Source organism: Cervus elaphus, chromosome 30, assembly GCF_910594005.1.
Source record: "Cervus elaphus chromosome 30, mCerEla1.1, whole genome shotgun sequence".
NCBI classification, from domain to species: Eukaryota; Metazoa; Chordata; class Mammalia; order Artiodactyla; family Cervidae; genus Cervus; species Cervus elaphus.
In genome coordinates this window covers 13406507-13427086 of record NC_057844.1, presented here as the reverse complement: position 1 = coordinate 13427086, position 20580 = coordinate 13406507, and the positions used below count along the sequence as shown (strand labels likewise).

General features: G+C 38.9%; 1 protein-coding gene across 4 annotated transcripts in view; it reads right to left on the bottom strand.

The window, feature by feature from the left end:
* Positions 1–20212, bottom strand: part of AKAP11 (A-kinase anchoring protein 11) — a 48414-nt gene extending 28202 nt beyond the window's left edge. The window contains exons 1-4 of one of the 4 annotated variants that reach the window (XM_043891697.1): positions 20004–20211; positions 9066–9175; positions 3256–3372; positions 63–110 (exon numbers count right to left, since the gene is read on the bottom strand). In XM_043891697.1, coding sequence (XP_043747632.1) covers positions 63–110; positions 3256–3372; positions 9066–9125 — 225 coding nt within the window. In that variant the 5' untranslated portion in view covers positions 9126–9175; positions 20004–20211. Of the gene's footprint in view, positions 1–62; positions 111–3255; positions 3373–9065; positions 9176–20003 lie in introns of all 4 variants that reach the window. The other 3 variants (XM_043891696.1, XM_043891699.1, XM_043891700.1) reach the window with 3 other exon arrangements.
* Between the last annotated feature and the right edge of the window lie 368 nt (positions 20213–20580).

Below are 20580 nucleotides of genomic sequence, written 5' to 3'. Positions count from 1 at the left end.
CTCTCAAGATCTGTTTCAAATAATCGCTCATGTCCCTTTCCAGTTCAATAAACCGACCATACCTGTATATGAGCAGCATCTGTTTCTTCATTAAAACCTAGAAATGTGACCTGGATAAAAAAGGAATAAAGGTCCATTAAGGTTTTAAGTCTCGTTTCGATCAGATTGTTGACAGAGCTGAGAAACAGAAAGCAAAGCACACAAAGCATTAAAATGCTGCTGCAAGATGATTAATTCTTTCAAAGATGATCACAAATGTTCTTCACCAAAGGCCTGGCTCCATAATTGGAGTTCCTGAACCTCTCCCACACCCACTCATCAGAAAGTTCCATCCTCGCCCTCAAGCATGAAGCACATGACTCTCCTCTCCACAGCCTCTGCCACCACTTCCCCTCACACACGGCCCCGTCCTCTCCCACCTGCCTCAGGGATCATCCTGTCATTTCCCAGCCAAAACCTTTCCAAGCTTCTCAGTGCACAGTCCTAATGCAGGTCCCAAGGCTTCGGCTTAGCTGGTGGCTTCAACTTTCCCTCACCTTCATTCAAACACATGGGCCCCCTCTCTGGGTCCAGGACTCGCCTGATTGTTCCTGCCTAAGGGCTTCAGAGTGGTGCCTTCAACCTGGACCCCTATTCCTTGGATGTTTACCTGTCTAGCTTCTTCTCGTTCTGCTGCTGCTGCTGCTAAGTCACTTCAGTTGTGTCCGACTCTGTGTGACCCCATAGACAGCAGACCACCAGGCTCCCCCATCCCTGAGATTCTCCAGGCAAGAACATTGGAGTAGGTTGCCATTTCCTTCTCCGATGCATGAAAGTGAAATGTGAAAGTGAAGTCACTCAGTCGTGTCCGACTCTTTGTGACCCCATGGACTATATAGCCCACTAGGCTCCTCCATCCATGGGATTTTTCAGGCAAGAGTACTGGAGTGGGGTGCCACTGTCTTCTCCTCTCGTTCTTCTAGTTCCAACCTAAACGTCACCTCCTCAGAGAGGCTTCCCCTAGGAACCTCCCAAGCTACCTCCTGACTGACTCTCTGTGATATCACATTTATTTCCTTCAATGCCTTTACATGGAGATTTCTCTACAAAAGTTTATAGAGATCAAATTTTTAAAGACAATCTAATAGTCTGAGGAAACGTCATATTATTAAGCAAAAAGGACAAGTTATAGAAAAATGATATGGACTATACACACAATTTCAATCTTATTTTTAAAAATATACACCAGGAAAATAATTCTGGAAGTTAATATACCAAATTATAAGGAGGGATTAACTTTCAAAGATGGAATTATAAGCGATCTTATTTTTCTCCACTTTTTTCCCCCTATGATTTTTTCTTTCCTCACTTACAGGATTAATGACATTTTTTAATATACTTTCAGTATTTCTTATTTTTCTATATGGAATATGTACAGTTTTATAACCTGAATAGCATTACTTTAAAATTTTATATTTCCTTGTCTTTGACATCATAAGAAGAAAATTTGGCTGCTTGAAGCTAGACTAGTAAACTGTCTACCAAGTAAGTTCTGTGACTAAAAATATGAAATAAGTGGCAACAATACAGATAATCAATTCTCAAGAATTAATGGAAAACAGCATAGTTAAAATACAAAGCAACACTCAATATACTTTTGACATCTTTCTGATGACTCAAAAGCAAGTCAGAATCTTAAGATTGTTGCAGAATCTTTATTCTCATTAATTACAAGTACTGCCTTCACAGAAACATTACAGTTAACTTCCCAGTGTCCAGGTAAGCCATTAACCTGCAGGAACCTGTATCCGTACATATAAATCTTAAGGCAACACAACTCATCTCCCACAGTTGTGAGGGTTAATAAGAGAACGTGGAGGAAAGTGCCCAGCATATCACAGGCACTCAATAACAAAGAGACACTCAAATAACAAGATTCCTTTCCTCAACAAAGATACTTGGGAAATATATACGCCCTCACATGAGATAGAAATTCCTTCTATTCTTTCAAGCTTCCTTTTACTGAACACAAGAGAGAAACTAGGCTGGCACGGGGTTTGAAGGTGCCAGCAGAGTGCTGCATCTTGCAGTGCTTAAGGAGCGTGGGCCCACAGGGGCACTGCACAAAGAGCTGGAGGCGGCTGGGAAACCGGCCAAGGGCAGAGGACACAGACTTGTCACACTCGGCAACAGTTGAGGAGATCAGGAGTGGCTTGGCCTAACTAAAATAAAGTAAAAAGGGATAACAAACAGGAGAACAGCCAAGAGCCAGAGAACTGAGCTCACACAGAAAGAAGAGGGTCGGGTCAGAAACCACTACAGGCCTGAAAGCTGTGCTCACCATCCTATGCAACTACTTCAGACACAGTTTCTCAAGGAATATGAAAGAAAATCATACCCAAAATAATAATCAATATTTTTATTAGAACCCTGATTTCAAAAAAAAAATTTTAATCAACATATTTATCAGTTTTGAGCTTCAATGACCCCAATACCCTGTCTCTCTTCTTTGGTAAATAAATGTATAGACGGACTATGGTTATATATTGTAGGAAAAAACTTTACCCCTTTTTATAGTAATAAATTCAAACAAAGATTGGAAACATTGACACAACAGAGAAAAAGGTGAGCAAGTAGTATATCATATCCTTAAGTGGCAAATATCTTACTTCAAAATAAATATATCACTACTATTTCATTTTGAATCAAAGCACTGAATTTAAACAACCAATAAATGAGTATTAGAAATAAGTATATATTTTGTTTCAGAGTAGAAAATTTCAGAATGTAAGTCCCAATTACTGAACATAGTAGAAATCATCTGATACAGAGCTGTGTGTCTGATGAGTGGTCAGTAATGTCTGTGCACTGAATTAAATGTGTGCATTATAATACACTAAGATGACTATGCTGTGTGTGCGTGCTAAATCGCTTCAGGTGTGTGGGATTCTTTGCGATCCCATGGACTGTAGCCCACCAGGCTCCTCTGTCTGTGGGATTTTCCAGGCAAGAATTCTGGAGTGGGTTGCCAAGCCCTCCTCCAGAGATCTTCCTGACCCAGGGATTGAACTCGCATCACTTATGTCTCTTGAATTGGCAGGCAGGTTCTTTACCACTAGTGCCACCATATTAGCAGGTACTTAAAAACAGGTATTTCTCACACATGAATTAATGTGCAGAGATTTTAAGCATTTAAAAACAGACCACGCAGTTCTAAGATACATGAAAATACAGTGTGCTGTATTAGGAAAGGGTGTAGACAGTAATCCGTCAAACCTCAGTCAAATTGGCATGTTCATCCTGCTTCAAACAGTCCTCAGCTGATACATTGCATAGTTCCTTATCACTCTGCAATAAAGACTTCACAGACTGGAACACATCTTCATTGAAGCTCTGAAAACAAAAGATATTCTTAATTTACTTAATTCTAAGACAATGTAAAAGATCCTGGTGATCGATTAAATGTACAGTCACTAACTTTCCAATGAATATTCACTGGGCACCTTTTGATGTAACAGAACTCAACTCAGCTGAGAGAAAGAAAGAACAAAAGGCTGACGCAGAACTCCACATGCTCAACACACAACAGCACAGGCTCTCAACCTGCTGGAGACCGTGAGGCCCTCAGCCAGGTCCTCTTCCTTTCACCCTGCGCTGACACCGAGCAGACCACATACCTGATTTCCAAGTCACTGGCAGAACAGAAGCAACAATTTATAAGATGATGATGGGGACGGGGCTTACAGTAAGGTATGCTAACAATGTGATTAATTGCATAGCAAAGTTGGAGATGGAAAAATGAAAGAGGTAATAACCCAAAATAAGGCTTTTAAGGGTTCTTAAAGTAGCAATACGATGAAAGAGGGAAGGCATTCCAGGTTTGAAAGAAAAGGGTGACACAACTACAAAGAAACAGAGGAGGAAAATTTCATAAAGAAATGAGTATTATAGTTGGATATAAAGAGAACATTAATTTCTCTCTACCTATTCCCCTTCTGATTTGTTGATCTGCAATTCTAGCAAAAATGTCCTTATTCTCTAATGTTCCCCTGTAGAAATCCTACATATTCCAAGACTTGTGAAGATTTCCCATTTCTCAGTCATAATAAAGCTCTCCCAAACTTCCTACTGTATTGTTTGCACATTAAGATCATTTAATCTATATCACAATGTATTATAATTACTGCTTTTGTATGTATGTCTTTCCTACCTGTTAAACCAAATTACTGAAGTAGTTGTCATTTACTCAATCTATTTCCCCAGATTTCAGTACCTCACACACAATATGAACTCAACAAAGAGAAGAGATGCAAATACGAAATCAAAGCAATTAACAAAAAAAAAGTAATGTTAAATCTGAACTTTCAATATGAACTCAGGACTCTAAACATGTGTACTACATTTTTTCCATTGATAGATCATAGAATCAATGACGCTTAAGAGCAATGAGCATACCCAGCACACAAATTTTGGTTTCTAAATACCATTCACCAATTAAAAGAACTAGAAGTTCCCTGAGTGAAGGAATTCCAGGTCTGAGGCAGAAATGTATGAAGTGCAACTCAACATCTTACTGTGACACAATGGAATGAAGTGTCTCAAAAGAACACAGAAGCTTGAAGAACACTTGAAGGAATTCCAATTGGCCAAATATGGGATAATCTAAGCATCACAAGAATACAGATGGTAATGGAGTACGACAGCTTAGTTTAAAAGAAACTACAAGTCCATTAAAAGAGACAGATAAAAGGGTAGGGGTTGGAGGACTGTGCTACTTACCTTAGAACGCTGGCTAACAAATATGAACAGAATGACAAAATTTAAAAATTCCATTCCCAATATAACTACTGATTCAGGAAACGACTATCAATGCATCCTAATCCACCAGATTAAAAGCTACTAGGGAACAAGATACAGTGTTTTGCCACATTACCCTACAGATTACTTATTAACAGCATTACTTACAAGGGGATTATGTGTCTTTATGCTGGAGATAACCGGTGGTTTATCAGAGAGTTAAGGCAGTTAAGGGTAACTAACTACCTGGTCAAGCCTGGCCTTAACAAGATGCACCTTCTGATCTGACACACTAGAATGACCATGACATCATCAGTGAGGTGCTCCTACTGAACCTAACCGCAGGGAAAAACAAGTGAACTCAGAATATGGAGATGTTCTACAAGATAAGTGGTACAAACTCTTCCAAAGATTTGCCATCATGAGAAAAGAACCTAGACCAGAGATGGAGCCGACGGGGGTGGGGAGATCAAAAAGATACAATACTCAAGTAGAGAATGTCAACCTTGCTTGACTCCTAGTTGAGAGGCAAGGGGAAAATCACAAGGATACTGAGACAACTGGGGAAATTTGTGCATGGATTGCACATTAAGATGGTGCTACTGAATTAATGATTTTCTGAAGGATAGTAATAATGCTGATGTTCTTAAGAGACGCATGCTAACATATTAAGACGAAAAGTAAAATAATGTCCGTAGCCTACTCTCATTTGGTTTCAAAAGGGAAGTGTGTATGTACATATATACACACACAGATAGAATGGGTTTGGTAAAATATTAACAGGGTGAATCTAAGTGAAGAATGTATGTGGTCTTCATTGTACTGCTTTCCCCCCCAGTATTTGAATATTCAAAATTTTAAATGATTCTCCTTTCACTAATGAGTGGAAATTTTCAGGCTAAATTATGAACATGAACTCAAAAAAGGAAAAATTATGAAATGTGAAATCTGAACATAAGCAATTAATATAAACTCATGAAAGTAAAAGAACAACAGTCACAGTTAGTACCCAGATCTTGATTTCTAAATCAAGAGGTTCTGTGGAGAAAGAGCCCACTCCAGGTCTGAGGAAGGTAAAGCAGAAACAGGTCAGTCTTGTACTAGAAAGCAAGGAAGCAATTAAAGAATTATAAGCCTGAGACAACAGGACTTTGGCATTGCCTGAAGGGGTTTTTATAGGGACCAAGTCTGGGGCAATCTGAGCACCTTAAATAAACGAGTGAATAAATAAATAAATAAATGATTGCAAACATATAAAAGATGAGAAAACATAGTTATTTTAAAATCAATGCTTCCAGAGCAACACAAATAAAAACTACTTGCTTCCATTTAAGGTGACTATTCCACCAAATCATTCATCTGAAAATTGGTAATCACCATTTTGCAACTTTCAGGAAATAGCTGCAGGATAGGACCATCAAGGGATGCAAAAAGTATTAGATGAAAATCAAAAGAACAAGATGCTTGCACACTGCCAAGTATCATCCCATAGATATCTGCTAACTAAAAAACAGAATATACAGTTTTAAAATGGACAACAGTTACTACTCTAATCAACTGATCAATTCTAGCATCACTAATCATTAGGAAAACCTGCAATTTTGTCTTCTCACTACCCTTTAGTATCCTGGCTAAAAACTTTTAACTTGAATCTAAGTTAAGCCTTTACACCTAACTTCTAGTTTATATGAAATATATAGAGAGGGGAGAAGAATAAGTTAAATAGCACTGTGAGAAAACAACCAGACAAATGCAGAATGTGGAACACTGTACAAGAAACTGGCCTGGCCCATTCAACAAGTCAGTCTTGAATTTAAAAACAAAAAGAGGAGAAACTCTTTCAGAACCACTCCTCAAAAATATGAGTCATAACCATCAAATGCAATAGGTGCCTACACCGAACCCAAATGGGAGTGGGGCGGATGAGGGCCTAAAAAGACATTTTCAGAGTAATAAAGGAAATTTGAGTATGGCTGGGTATTAGATATAAGGGGATTATATTTAATTTTCTTGAATGTGATCATGTTTGGAGTGAAGAGACATCAAGAATGTTAACTTTTACAAGGATTTACTGTATAGCACAGGGAACTATATTCAACATCTTGTGATAACCTATAATGGAAAAGAATCTGAAGCTCTATACCTCAAATTAACACCATATTGTAAATCAATTATAGTTTAAAAAAAAATAAAGACCATTAATTTTCAAATGGTTCTGCCAAAAATTAAATACACACACAGAAATAAAACAAAAATATTAACTGCTGAATGGGGTGGTTGGTATGTAGGTTTACATGTACTATAGTTTCTCTATATGCTTGAAATTTTCATAATAAAATGTTAGAAAAAATTAATGGAATAGAAAGTGCAGTTCTTTCTGGTTCTCACAGTCCCTGATTCCCAATAAATATTCAAAGTATCTCTTTATCTTTAATGTAAAGTAAAGTGAAAATCTAGAAAATCTGAGTATACCTTTCAATTTCCACATTAGCAAACAGGGAAGTTTTTGTCAGGTGTGTGTGTGTGTGTGTGTGTGTGTGTGTGTACACACACCTTTTGAAATAAATATGTCAAAAGTTGTACTGTGCATGCAAAACACACATACATACAAAGAGCACATAATATTCTCTTGAATATTGAATGAATGAACAGATTCATACACTACTATCTAAAAGGGTTTCCCAATATTCAAGAGGATTCAAACCAGAACTTTATCATGTGTCTAATATAAACAATGGGCTAATAACAATATTAAATTAACAGCATGAAGTTTCAGCTGTGGCTGAATACACTGGTGAATTCAAATTAAATAGGTAGGTAGTACAATGCCTGGAGTACATGGTTTCTAGCTCACTATTTTATTTTCTGTATATGTGCATTTCTTAGTTCTAATATTAATTTAAAGCAATCAGTACAATTACTAATTTAAAGTTATGGATCCAATGGCTAATCTGAAAAAACTGTAATATACCTATAGTTTACAAAAAGTAAAAACACAGAGAAAATAGTTTTTACTGTGAAGTGAAGTGAAGTGAAGTGAAGTCGCTCAGTCGTGTCCAACTCTTTGCGACCCCATGGACTGTAGCTCATCAGGCTTCTCCATCCATGGAATTTTCCAGGCAAGAGTACTGGAGTGGGTTGCTATTTCCTTCTTCAGGGGATCTTCCTGACCCAAGGATCGAACCCAGGTCTCTTTTTTCAAATTAAAAAGGGGACCTACTAAGTTTAAAGGTCCCTGAAAACACAAGGGACTTATTACTTAAAAATATAATTACTACAGAAACTAGCACAATATTATAAAGCAATTATCTTCCAATAAAAAAATATAAAATAAATAATTTTACTTTCTGCTTTCCAACTCTGCAGGCACCTTTTTCGACAACCACTCTATTCCAGTTAGCAGTCAAACCCAAACATTTCTTAGATCTCTGAAGAAATGACTAGCTAAATGAAAAAGTAGGCCTCGCAGCTTTTAAGAACACTAGCAATGAGAAGCTGGAAAGAAGATCAGCAGAGGAGACAAGAGCCACCACAAGAGAGGAGAGAGAAAAAGCTGCAATGCAAGACGTCAAAGACCATTGATCAAGCAAGGACTTGTCAACAGCGTCACATAATGCAGGAGATGAAGCTAAAAAAAGGGCTGACAAAGAATGCTAACCATCCTCCAGTGTTCATTCTCCCTTTCGTCAAGTGACACCCCCACAGTGTCAGTCAAGAAAAATGTCAAGAATGAAAGGGTAACAAAATCATCACAAGAGAGGAAAAGAGAGAGGGTGCTTCCTCAGACTAGGAACCCAAAAGCATCAGGAATCACATTTCATTTACCCGCTCTTTATTTTCCACCTGCTACCTAGCCTAGGGCCAGGCATACTAGCAGCCCTCAAGTTTATATCTGCTGAGTGAATCAGTGAACAGTAATATTTTGAGGTAAAGCTAAAGCTATGTAAGAAAAGTCACACCTGATGCTTATATTGTGAAGAAGAGGAAAGAAAACTACTGAGAAGAAATAGGGAGAGATTTTGATCTTTGGGAAATAAAGTTTATTGTCTCCATGATTTCATATCACTATTTTCATACATTCCAATCTCTGCATTTTATCATTATTGATTTCAATAATTAAGATTCATTTAAAAACAGTAATATCAATTCCTTCTTGGCCTTTTGGCTAAGATCAAGTGTAAAAACAGTAATACCATAACACAGCTGCTTAAAAAGACTTTGACTTCAGATAAAGGATCAACATTTTTATTAAAACTATCACTAAAAGCAATCTAATATAGTGAACTTACTTTTCTGACAGATGCTCTAGTTTTCATGTGATTGGTCCTGAAAGACTGGAAGGTCGCCATAACTACACTGCTGTTGTATGTAGTCAATGAAGAGTTAATCCACTAAAGACCTAAAGAAAAAATAGTAAAAGAAATTAATTTATTGACCTGAGTAATTCAGGCAAGCATTTTGTCCTAAAATAACTTCTTCAAATTCAGTCACTTAGAAAAATGAAAACAAACAAAAATTCTCAGACATAAAAATATATTCAACAGTCTAACATGAATATTTGAATATTCATGAAAACTATGAATACTGGCACCTTAATGAGATCAAATTATTACAAAATGTTATTTTTAGGTTCAAAATCATTATATATTCAAAATTACCCATATCTAGTCAGTCTTAGTCCTTTTTCATTACAAGTAATATCTGAAAACCTTAATAAGAAATATTTCAAAAAACCTAAAACATAAAATTTCACAGAAAAAGCCTCAACCTTCTTGTCTCCTAAAAGTGACTCTATTCCTACAGCAACTGTAAATGCTTTAGACATTCTTATTTCTTGGGGAGAAAGGTTTAATAATATACAAATGAGAATATGAAATCTGTACATATCAAATAAAATCAGATAAAAACAAATCCCTTCTACAGGAATCTTAAGAGCATACCAATGACAAGAATTCAAAAACATCCAATTCAAATCATTAATACCATAGTATTTAAAACACACACACACATACCCTCCTTGGTAGAAAATGCTAGAGCTATGTCACTTTTTATCAATGCTTTAATGAAACACCTTTGAGAGCTTAAATCAACTTGGGTATTAACCATTGACTACCCACATTTGACCACCGTAACTTGTCCCTTCATTCAAAATCTATGGGCACCAGACACTATGGATACAGGTATACAACGAGGCATACACAGCACTTCTGGGTCAGAGCCTTACAAGGAAAATGCTTTATTACTATAAAGGGCAGGAGTGAGAACTGAATTCTAAATCCTTAATACTAAAAAAAATCTGAATAGAGACTGAAGACACGCCTAATCAGTTTCAATCAAATTGGTCTTATCAAGAATTACCTAGTTGAGGTTTTCAAGACATTTGGTTGATATTAATTTATACTATGAAGAGATTTATACACAAAACCAAGCTTCAAACTAGTCCCCGACAGAACTGCAAAAAAAAAGAAAGAAAATCTAAATTATAGCGGAGTTCTAATTTTATATTCTTTCGCTACAAAGATAAAACTGAAGTTTCAGTGCCTGCACACACATGCACCTCACTTTAGGGATTCCTAGATTCTAATTTTTCACAAAGAATTATATTTTTTATTTATTTTTTATTTCTTAGGGGGGCCACACTTTTGGGGAGGATATCAGCTCCCCAAATAGGGATCAAACCTATGCCTTCTGCAGTAGTAGCGCAGTCTTAACCACCAGACTGCCAGGGAAGTCCCAGAATTTAATTTTTTGAGACAGAGAATTTCTATTCTGAACTAAAATAAACTTCTATTCTACTCTGGTCTCTTTAACAATAAAACGTGATTAATGACTGGAATTGAAGCAGAGCTGTCAGAAAGACAAGGAATGTCCAGATAGCACAAGATAAAGAGCGATACACTGGATGCAGAAAAATAGCATTTGTTACCCCCCTTGTGACTCTCATTAGCTCTGTTCCCTCTAGGCAAACTGCATTATCTCTCGATCTATTTCCTCTATGTATATATCTGGGTGTATATGATGTATATTAACCTCAATGTATACTATCCTACTTACTGGACAAGTTTATTGTAAGAATCAAACAGAAATTTATAAGAGGCACTTTAAAAACTATAAAACATAGGTAAAAGAAGAACTAAAATATTTACTTACAGACCAAAATGATTAACAGGACCAAAATTCTCAAAACAAGGTATAAATATAAAGGTTTATGTAACCAAAGCAAAGAAATAATCCTTTTCTTCATTCCAGTCCAAGACACTCTCCCTTCCCCCACGTCCCCCGCCCCAAGTTCTCTACAGCTACCAAAAACCCTCAGAGACAAGTGGACTTGCCTCAAACTTCACATAAAACATATAAAATATTAGAGGCCAACACAAGGATGCCACAACAGTGAAACTCTAACTCAGCTCCTGAGTAAACTGGCACCACCCTTCTGGAGGGCAATTTTGTCATGCATGTCAAAACCCTGAAACCCCCCACACTCTGACACAGCCACTCCACTTCTGGGAATTAATCAAAGGAAAGAATGTCTCTGGAGCAGCCAGGGTTCTAAGGAGAGCTTAAAACAAAACCAACAGCTGTGCTAAAAGACTTCCTTGCACATATCATTCAATCCTTAGGACCAGCAGAATCCAGTTCTACAGTGAGAAAAACAGGCGAAGAAAGTTAACCACTCACCAGGCCCACACAGTGAGCAGTAGAGGGCTGAGATACAAATCCACATCTTCAAACTCTAGCACACAGGCGCTTACCCTCCTCTCTGGAGTGCACAGAGGCCTGAAAAGCTGTTCATCGCACTTTGTGATAGCAATAAGAACCACCCCAGATGTCAGAAACAGAAAGACTGAATGCCCGAGAGTGCCTTCCCACCATGGCATGATGTTGGCCATGGTACACAATGCGCAAGGACAGACAACCAGCATGCAAAGCATCTTCACTTTCTCTGACCCCTAATCTTCCCCAAGAGATGGAGTCGCTAAAAGAGATGGGAGACAGCAATTACCTTTGCAGCTGCTGAATAAAGGCAACACAAGCAAAGACTAAACTTGAACTCAATGGCGGCGTCACCAAACATGAAACTGAACCATTACCTCACCAGAAGGTGCACACGGCAACAGGACAAGCCCCCGAGGCAAGAAGCAGTCACAAGGCCTTCGGGGAAGGCCAGGGGCCTCTGATACAACATCTGTATCTGACACCGTGTGCTACCCCAGCTCACTACCTGAAATATTCCTGAATGGCAGACCTAAATAGGACACCCTTCTCAAAGCTGAGAACTAAACAATCTAGTATGAACCTACAAAGAATCATTCTCACACACACACATACACACACACACACGAGACACTGAAGGAAAAAAAAAAAAAACTCCAAACACACTCAAGCCACCCAAAACTCACATTATCTATTTTCAGAATTCAAGAAACTAGTTTTAATCCCACATTTACACTCTGCTTCACTCACTGAAGAAAAATACTTGCTGAATCCGACTCTACTACTTCTGTGTTTCACTTAAAACATAAGCAAAACATTAACCTTGCAGAGAAAAGAAATCTATCAGAGAATATCTATGAAACAGTCCATATAAGTGAATCCAGCATGAGATGGTATGACTCATACTTCTGATAAAGCAAAGAAACAAAAATCTCTTTAGAAAAGATACAAAGGCAGACAGAGGGAGAAAGAGAGTAGGGTTCCTCACTATCTTTCATAATTACAGAAGATGTACTTTCAAACAGATTTCACAAAAGGTGCAAAAATACAGTATTTTTCCCTTGAACATCTTTATGTTAGGATAATAAACTTTTCCCTTAATGCTTTTTTGTTTTTGTGTTCCATTCTGGGTGAATAAACAAGTCCTAAACAGAAAACCACTAAGGGTTTTTCTCTAGAGTCAAATAAAGTGAACGTGGACAATGTTTTACTAAGGAGCTCAAAGAAAAGAAAGTAGAGATGGACAAGCCACACGACTGAAAAGTAAGCTATCAGAGCTCAGGAAAGCCACAGGGTACAAAACACCACCATGAAATAAATGAAATCTTGTGAGAAGCAGAAAAAGCTGAATAGATACTGCTGAAACGGAACAACCAAGAAAGTTTTAAGAAATATCACAAAGGAAAAATAAATACCACAGTATGTAAAAGGTAACAACTGAAAACTAGAAAAACCATTATAAAGAGCACAGAAAACAGGTATCGGACACTTTGAGCAAACTGTACCTATCCTGATCCTGCGATTTCACTTCTTAAAATTTATCCTATATACATACTCGCACAAAATTCATGAGGATATATGTGAAACAATATTCACTAAGACAAAAAAGGATGAAAACTAAAAATAACCTAGAAGCCCAACAAGTCAAATAAATTATAATAAATTCATATGACTCTGTTGGAAAGAAAGCAATATATACTGACAATAGTCCAGCATGTTTACAATATATTAAGGGAAAAAATAAGCTACAGAACAACGTGAACAGCGTGCTCTCAGTGATTTTTTAAAAAATCATATACATACAAAACTGACACTGCATGCTTCCCTCTTTTTGAGTTTTGAAGACAAAAGTCTGTTATTGTATTTGTATTCAAGCACAGTAAGCATTCAAACATCTGCTAAAAAAATAAAAAAATATTTTTAAAGTACAAAGTAGACCTTTAAATGTTGAAATGGATACCTCTACATTTAATGAATTATTTCTGAAAATATGTCTCCAATAATTTCTAATTTTATAATATTTGGGAACATATTTATAATAAATACTCCAAATACATATTTTGGCCAAATCCCAAATATCCAGTGTTAAAAATAAATATTCTGTTGAATATAAATACAACTAAATAGGACAAAATATGTGAAACATTAGTTTCTGACATTATCAGACAAGAGACAACACAAGACTTGATCTATGCAAGACTATGATCCAAGAGGTCATAACACAAGGAGATGCATGCCAAGCAGTATGGCAGTCTCACCGAATTGAAGAAACAGGGGCCAGAGCTTGGAAAGGCCAAGGTGCTTAGAATTTGCAGGACAGAGTACTGGAGGAAGAGCTCAGAGAGTAAGAACTTTACAGACCTGCAAGGTGGGATTCCTATGGTCCTTGGTCTACTGTTGATATGTGCTGAGTAGCTGAGGATGGGGAAATAATTTCCAGAGAGCAGTAGGCCAAATAGTACCTGGAGCCACACAGGACTTGGAATAAGTCCCACCAGCTAGCGTGGGAAAACTCTGTAACATATCAGGCAATGGATGGACTCCTCAGAAGGAAATTTGCCTCAGTTGAGGAACTAAGTCAGCACTAAAATCTGTTCTGGACTTACCCTAACAAAGATAAAAGTCAAGCCTCAAAATAACCCAACAGATTCCAAATAATCTAGCTGTATACTCCAACTAACTCCACCACTTAAGGAATACAACGAAACTGAGCAAGTAACAGCATAAAATTCAATGGCTGGCACACAGTCAAAAATTATCAGATATACAGAGAAAAATAATAAGACCCATAAGCAGGAGGATAAAAGTCACTAAGTGCAGATCCAGAAATAACCGAGACAATAGAATGTACAGAAAAGATGTTAAAACTATATTACAAATGTGTCCCATACAGTCAAGAAGGGACAGAAAACATGATTACGATATGGAGAGAAACAGAAGATGCAAGAGATTCAAATTGAACTTCTAGAGATAAAAATAAAGTACATCCCAGATGCAATTAATAGCAGATTAGACACTGCAAGAGAGAAGCTCAGTTAATTTAAAGACATAGCAATAGAAACTACCCAAAATGCTGCACAGAGAAACTTAAAAACAAACAAATGACTCACCGTAAAAGATGAATAACTGGAATCCCAAAAAGTGTGGGAACAAGGAGCAACATATTAAGACAAAATGGCTCAGAATGTCCCAAAGTTGATGAAAACCATAAACTGACAGATGTAAGGAAGATTAACAAACCCTAAGGAAAACAAACATGAGGAGGACTTCACTAATACATACTATAACCAAATTTCTGAAAACGTGTGATAGAGAGAAAACTCTTGAAAGCAACCAGAGAGAAAACTACACATTACATACATATATACATACATACAGAGGAACAAAGGCAACAAATTTCTTATTAGAAACTATGCCAAACCATAAAATAAAACAATAGGGAAACATCTAAAGAGTGTCAACCCAGATAGCCATTCCCAAATATCTTACAAAAATTGAGAAAATAAATTTATTTGAACTTAAAAAAGCTATGAGAATTCATCACCAACCATCACTATAATCAGTGTTAAAAAAATTTTTTTTCTACAGTCAAAAGAAAAAGAATACCACATGCAAATCTGGATCCAAACTAAGCACAATATCTCAAAGGGTTAATATAAGAGTAATATAAAAAATATTTTGTTTTAATTCCTTAAAAAATAACTTAAAACTGAAAATAACAATGAATTATTGGGTTTACAACATACATATAAGATGTGTGACAAAATTACACATAGCATATCATGTGTTAAGAGCTGAAAAAAATACTGTTATACACTATACAAAAAGTGATTTTGATAAGTTATCTTGTTAACCCCAGAGCAACCATCAAATACAAAGCAAAGTGGTGTGAAGGGGTGCTATCCTCTTTTTGCAGATAAGGAACCCAAGGCTTCCTCTTCACAGAATGGTTATAAGGATACAATTAAGTAATACATTTAAAAACAGTACCTGATGTAGAAAGAACTGAAAAATGTTAGCTTTTTCCTTGGGTACAGTCCTCCTGTTTGATTTATAAAATCTAAAAATATCACAGCTATCAGTTACTACTTTGTTTTGTCTTTCAAAACAATCATCATTCATGTAAAAAGTGTGAATGTAATCTGATTATCTACTAAGATATCTGCTTCTCTATAATTTCCTGTATATGAACAACAAACACAACTTAAAAAAATATCCTAAAATACTGAGGCTGTGCATTCAATGTGAATACGCTTCCTAGAAGGTAGGGTAATAATATTCTTAACCTTCTGCATAATCCCCACCTACAAGATTATTCCTAACAAAAAAGGATGTTCAAAATTTTAACTCAGGAACACATTCCTCCATGTCAGTGGCATCTGTGATTTCACAGCTCTAAGAATATACTGCTGAAAAGGCACTTAAGCAGCTCATGCAAATAATAATAAAGTTCGACCCCGAACTGCCAGCAGCAGGAATGAGTGAACACATCCTCTTTGCAGATGGGCCCAGTGCTTGGCACATATGAAGCATTGTAAAATTCTGTGCAGAACCTATTAACCAACAGAATACACGAGGCATAAAAAAAGAGTGTGAAAGGTAATTTTAAGGTTTCAAGCTTGGGGAGCTGTAAGCGAAGCCAACTAGACAGTAAGTGGAAGATAGCGTTATTTTATGTCAAGATAATATCCAAAGAGCACCTAAAAAATACATTTAGCTGTGGTAGTCAGAGCTAGAGACGCTACTCTAGGAATTATCTGTATATAGAGAGCTTGAAAGCTGACCCTAGAGACTCTGACAAGACAGAAGACAATCATGACGAACAGTCCTCAGGCAGGTAAACGAAGAGCCACAATCAGTGGCAGTCAAAGCAAGTGAGGTAGCGATTTAGGAGAATTTAGGTGTCACTGAAGTCAAGAAACAGTTTTAAGTATAAAGTGGTCAGCACTAGACTTAGCCAGGAATGAGTTTCTTCTTCAAATGCTGCAGAAGCCACACCACAGTATCCACACACAGCGTGCCCTCAGTCAGTCACACCACATCCCTTACACTCTGCCAGGCAGGCACTGTTTAATTGCTGATAAACTGAATTTATATTTTTCACAATAGAAGTTGCTGTTTTATACCCATTTTTACATAAGAAAACTGAAGCACACAACATTTACTTCAGCGGTCCTCCAACCTTTCTGGGACCAGGGTCCAGTCTTGTGGAAGACAATTTTTCCTCGGACTGGCAGGGCTGGGGAGAGGGGGTTGTTTTCGGGATGATTCGAGCACATTATATTTATTGTGCAGTTTACTTCTATTATTATTACATCAGCTCCACCTCAGATCATCAGGCGTTAGATCCTGGAGGTTGCAGGCACCTGATTTACATACACATTTGGCCCTCATACACCTAGAACCTGTCCTGAAGGAGACCATTGCTGAGAGCAAGTTCAGAGTGCTAAGGGGAAAATTCTAACTGGAGGAGGTCAGAGTACACCGGAAGTACCCACCTTTTCCTGCCTGTTCACACCCCCTTTACTACAGAACTTGTAGTACCCAGCCTGAAAAAATAGAAACTGTGGGACTTTTTTGGGACTTTTGTGTAGGGCACACCTACATGTTCTCCCCCATCTTTCCCCACCCTAGGCCAACAGGACTACAAGTAGGTACCTGACCTATTGGACTACCTATCTCTCCAGAAATCCGGAATTAAGATGTGGAGATATCTCGAGAGAACCACACTGCAAAATCAAAACATCTTGTGTTGGCACTAAAGCAAACCAAAGTCTCATGCAAACCGAAGGTATGGGGAAGCAGAAACCAAGAACTTGAAAGAGTCAGTCTGAAAGAAGTCGAAACAGACATTACAGAGTAACAGAGACACACCACCACCATGTCATGGCTTCCCAGAGAAAAACTGGCTGGGTAACTGCCTGAAGATGTTCTGGTTTCCAGAATGCTGAGCTGGACTTCAGACACTTCTGTCTGACAAATGCTCTTTTTAAGCAAGTTAATTCAAATGGTTTCTGTTTCTTGCAGCCCAATAATCAAGACATTAAAAGAGGTCAAAGAAAAAACACTGGGTAAGCAGTTACTATGTGCTTCACAGTAACTAAGGTTTTAAAAACTCTCCTGTCAGGGATGAAGAAAAAGAGGCTTTGTAACATCAACGAACAGATCTGCTGGACTCCCAAACACAAACTCTTTATTTTACACTGTACCTCTTTTTCACTCAAGTAATATTTAATCTGTTCCAATCCTCTATGCCATTTATCTATTTTTTCCCATGAAACATGGTCTGATTAGTACAAAAATGCTAACTTCTTTTCTCCCATCCAGTCTCTAACCTATACATTTCAAATGACTTTATGCTAGTATTTTATAATAAACATTAATATATGAAGATGAGTGACAGAATAAAGTCACTTGGATCTGTCTGATTTGTTTGTAAATTGATGAAGTAATTTTCTTTCCTTACTTTACCAGTTTATACATTAACCCTGAACTCAAGCCCAGGCCAGCTTAGATCTTTTCCTAACCTGTCCCATTCCTCATTTCCTCCAAATTATTGATTTTACTACTAAAATGCAGGCAAGAAAAAGAACAGTTTAGCTTACCTAAATAATCATCCTACCCAAAGTGACTTCAGTTACAAGTATCTACATCCTAAACCTGAAAATCTTGCCAAAGTGATAAAAACCAGTTAAAAAAAAAAAACAAAAAACTGTTTTTCTATCCCTGAAAATCAGCTTCCCAAGATGAAATGGCAGAGAACTTCTTAAATCTATACAAGTCTCTTTCACCCATTCTCAAAAAGACGTTGAAGTTTTTCATGTTTTCTCCAAGTACAGACAACAGCACAGCCTACTATCATTACTGGAAATTTCCCTGAGAATAACCTAAACTGTATCATCTGATTTGGTTTGATTTACTTTTCCAGACAGTTAAGTTCCTGGAATTTCTCATTTAAAAAAAAAAAGAAAAACAAATGTACTATCCTTCTTCCAGCCTTGAAAGGCAAAGGAAGACTTCTTCAGCTTCTAGACTTCTCCGAAGAGTTGAAAAGCTAGAGAATTTCTGACTGTGGCTCAGGGTCTCCAGCAGGTCCCATATCCTCAATAACTGGGAAATATCATTAGCCTGGAGGTAGACCACTAGGCCCTTATTAACAGAGCAGCTATGTGGGTACAGATATTCATCACTAGGTACCAGTTCAATTTGGGGAATTGGTTCTGACTGCCCTTTACATTCTCAGATTTCTCATAAACTTCTGTTACAGTCAAGAGTAAAATTCAGTCAACCTTTGGGTCAGTTCTGCCACAAGGGCCATAAAGAAGTATGCATAAACAGGGTACTACTTGAAAAATATAACTGTGTATTTAAAAAGCTTCATTAAAATGGCACTATCTAAACTGACAGTGATTGTGCTGGGCACTGGGATGCCATTTCCTCTAAAACCATAGATAAGACAATAATATGACATTAAAATAACTGCTGAGAACCCTAAATTTTCTGAGGACATTTCCTATTTCCAGACATACCAAGATCAGCATCAATCAATATATCATCCCTAACAAGGTGGAAAGAAGCTAAGGAAAGCTTATGAGTTTTGCAAGGGACTGAGGAATTACAAAGCTGAAAAGCGTACCAGAATGTTTAACGCCAGGCTGCAAAAAGGCCATTAGATACGTGTCTCAGCAGTACTTCTCACCCTGAAATTTCCTTAGCATCTTAAGCTTAACCACCTCCAGTTTAACAGGGGTTTCAGTGGAAGGAAACCAGAAAGACTGTCACCACGTCATACACTGTGGTTCAGATTCTACTGCCATTGTTATTCTGCCGATGTTTTTAACACTTTGGTCACACCCACGTATTTTTTTTTACGTATTTTTTTTTAATAAGGCAGTTTAAGTGCCTGGAATAAAATAATAAGTCTACCCAGTCCATTCAGATGAGGGGTGGTGGTCTGCATTTGAGCCGTTTAACAGGGCTGAAAGAAATCTGAGACCAGATAAATCCAAGGAGCACGCCGAAGAGATGCTTGACGTTTCCCGTTTGTCCCAAGATTTAGGGTGTACCCCGTTCCAGAGCTCAAAAGGGTCTGACAGAGGATGGCTGTTGGTTCGGGGGACAAAGTGCATCCTCCTTTTCCTCGCGCAAAGGTTTCTGCGCGTGCAGCACGCAGACCAACGAGGCACACGCAGCAGCACGCACGGAGAGGCCCCGGTTCTGAAGACCACCTTGGGGGACGGAAACTAAGCCTGTCACCCAAAGGGCTGCCGCCCCGCCGCCGCCCTCAGACACCGGGAAGACCGTTCCGGAGGCCGAGGACGTCCGTCCCCGTCCCCTCAGGCCCAGGGCCTCGGGCTTCCTCTCCTCTCCCCGCCCCGCTCCTCCCTCCGCCGTGCGAAAGCTCAGCTCAGGGCACCCCCAAAGTCTGAGCCGGGGCCGTGGGCCGCTCCCGGCCGCTCCATCCAGCGAGGCCCCACGCCCCGCCGCCGCCCCAGCCAACGGGTGCCGCTCACCTCAGCGGGCGGACCCGCGCCAAGGCTCACCTGGGGGGCCGCAGCCTCCGCAGCTCACAGGCATGACACCCGCCCGCAACGACCAGCGGCGCGAGCGGCCGAGGAGGCGGGCGCCCCCCTCCCGCAGCGGCCCCCAGCCCTCCCCCCTCCCCGCCCCACGGCCGGCCCGCCCCCCGCCTGCCCGCCCGCCCCCGGCTTCCGCCACCGCAGCTCCAGCCCGCAACACCTCCGAGAGTCCTCACGCCTCCCACTCGCTCTCGCGAGAGAGCGCCCCGCCTCTCGCGAGAAGAACTCCGCGACCAAGCCCGCGCAAAAAGTGGGTGGGCTTTTTAAACAGGAGAGAAGGAACAGGAAAAAGCCTTCCCACGTGCTCCGGGGCCGCCAGCCGGATGGCCGCGCGCGTCAGGTGACCACGCCCAGCGGCGTTCCCATTGGTCAGAGTCCGTTCGGGCCACGGGAGCTTTAAACTCGAGGCTGACCTACGAACCTCCCGCAGACGTCTTGCGCGCTTCCTGGTCCGTTACCTGGGAAACCGTTTAACCCTTTCCTCGGGCAAAATATCCAAATCTTGGCTTGC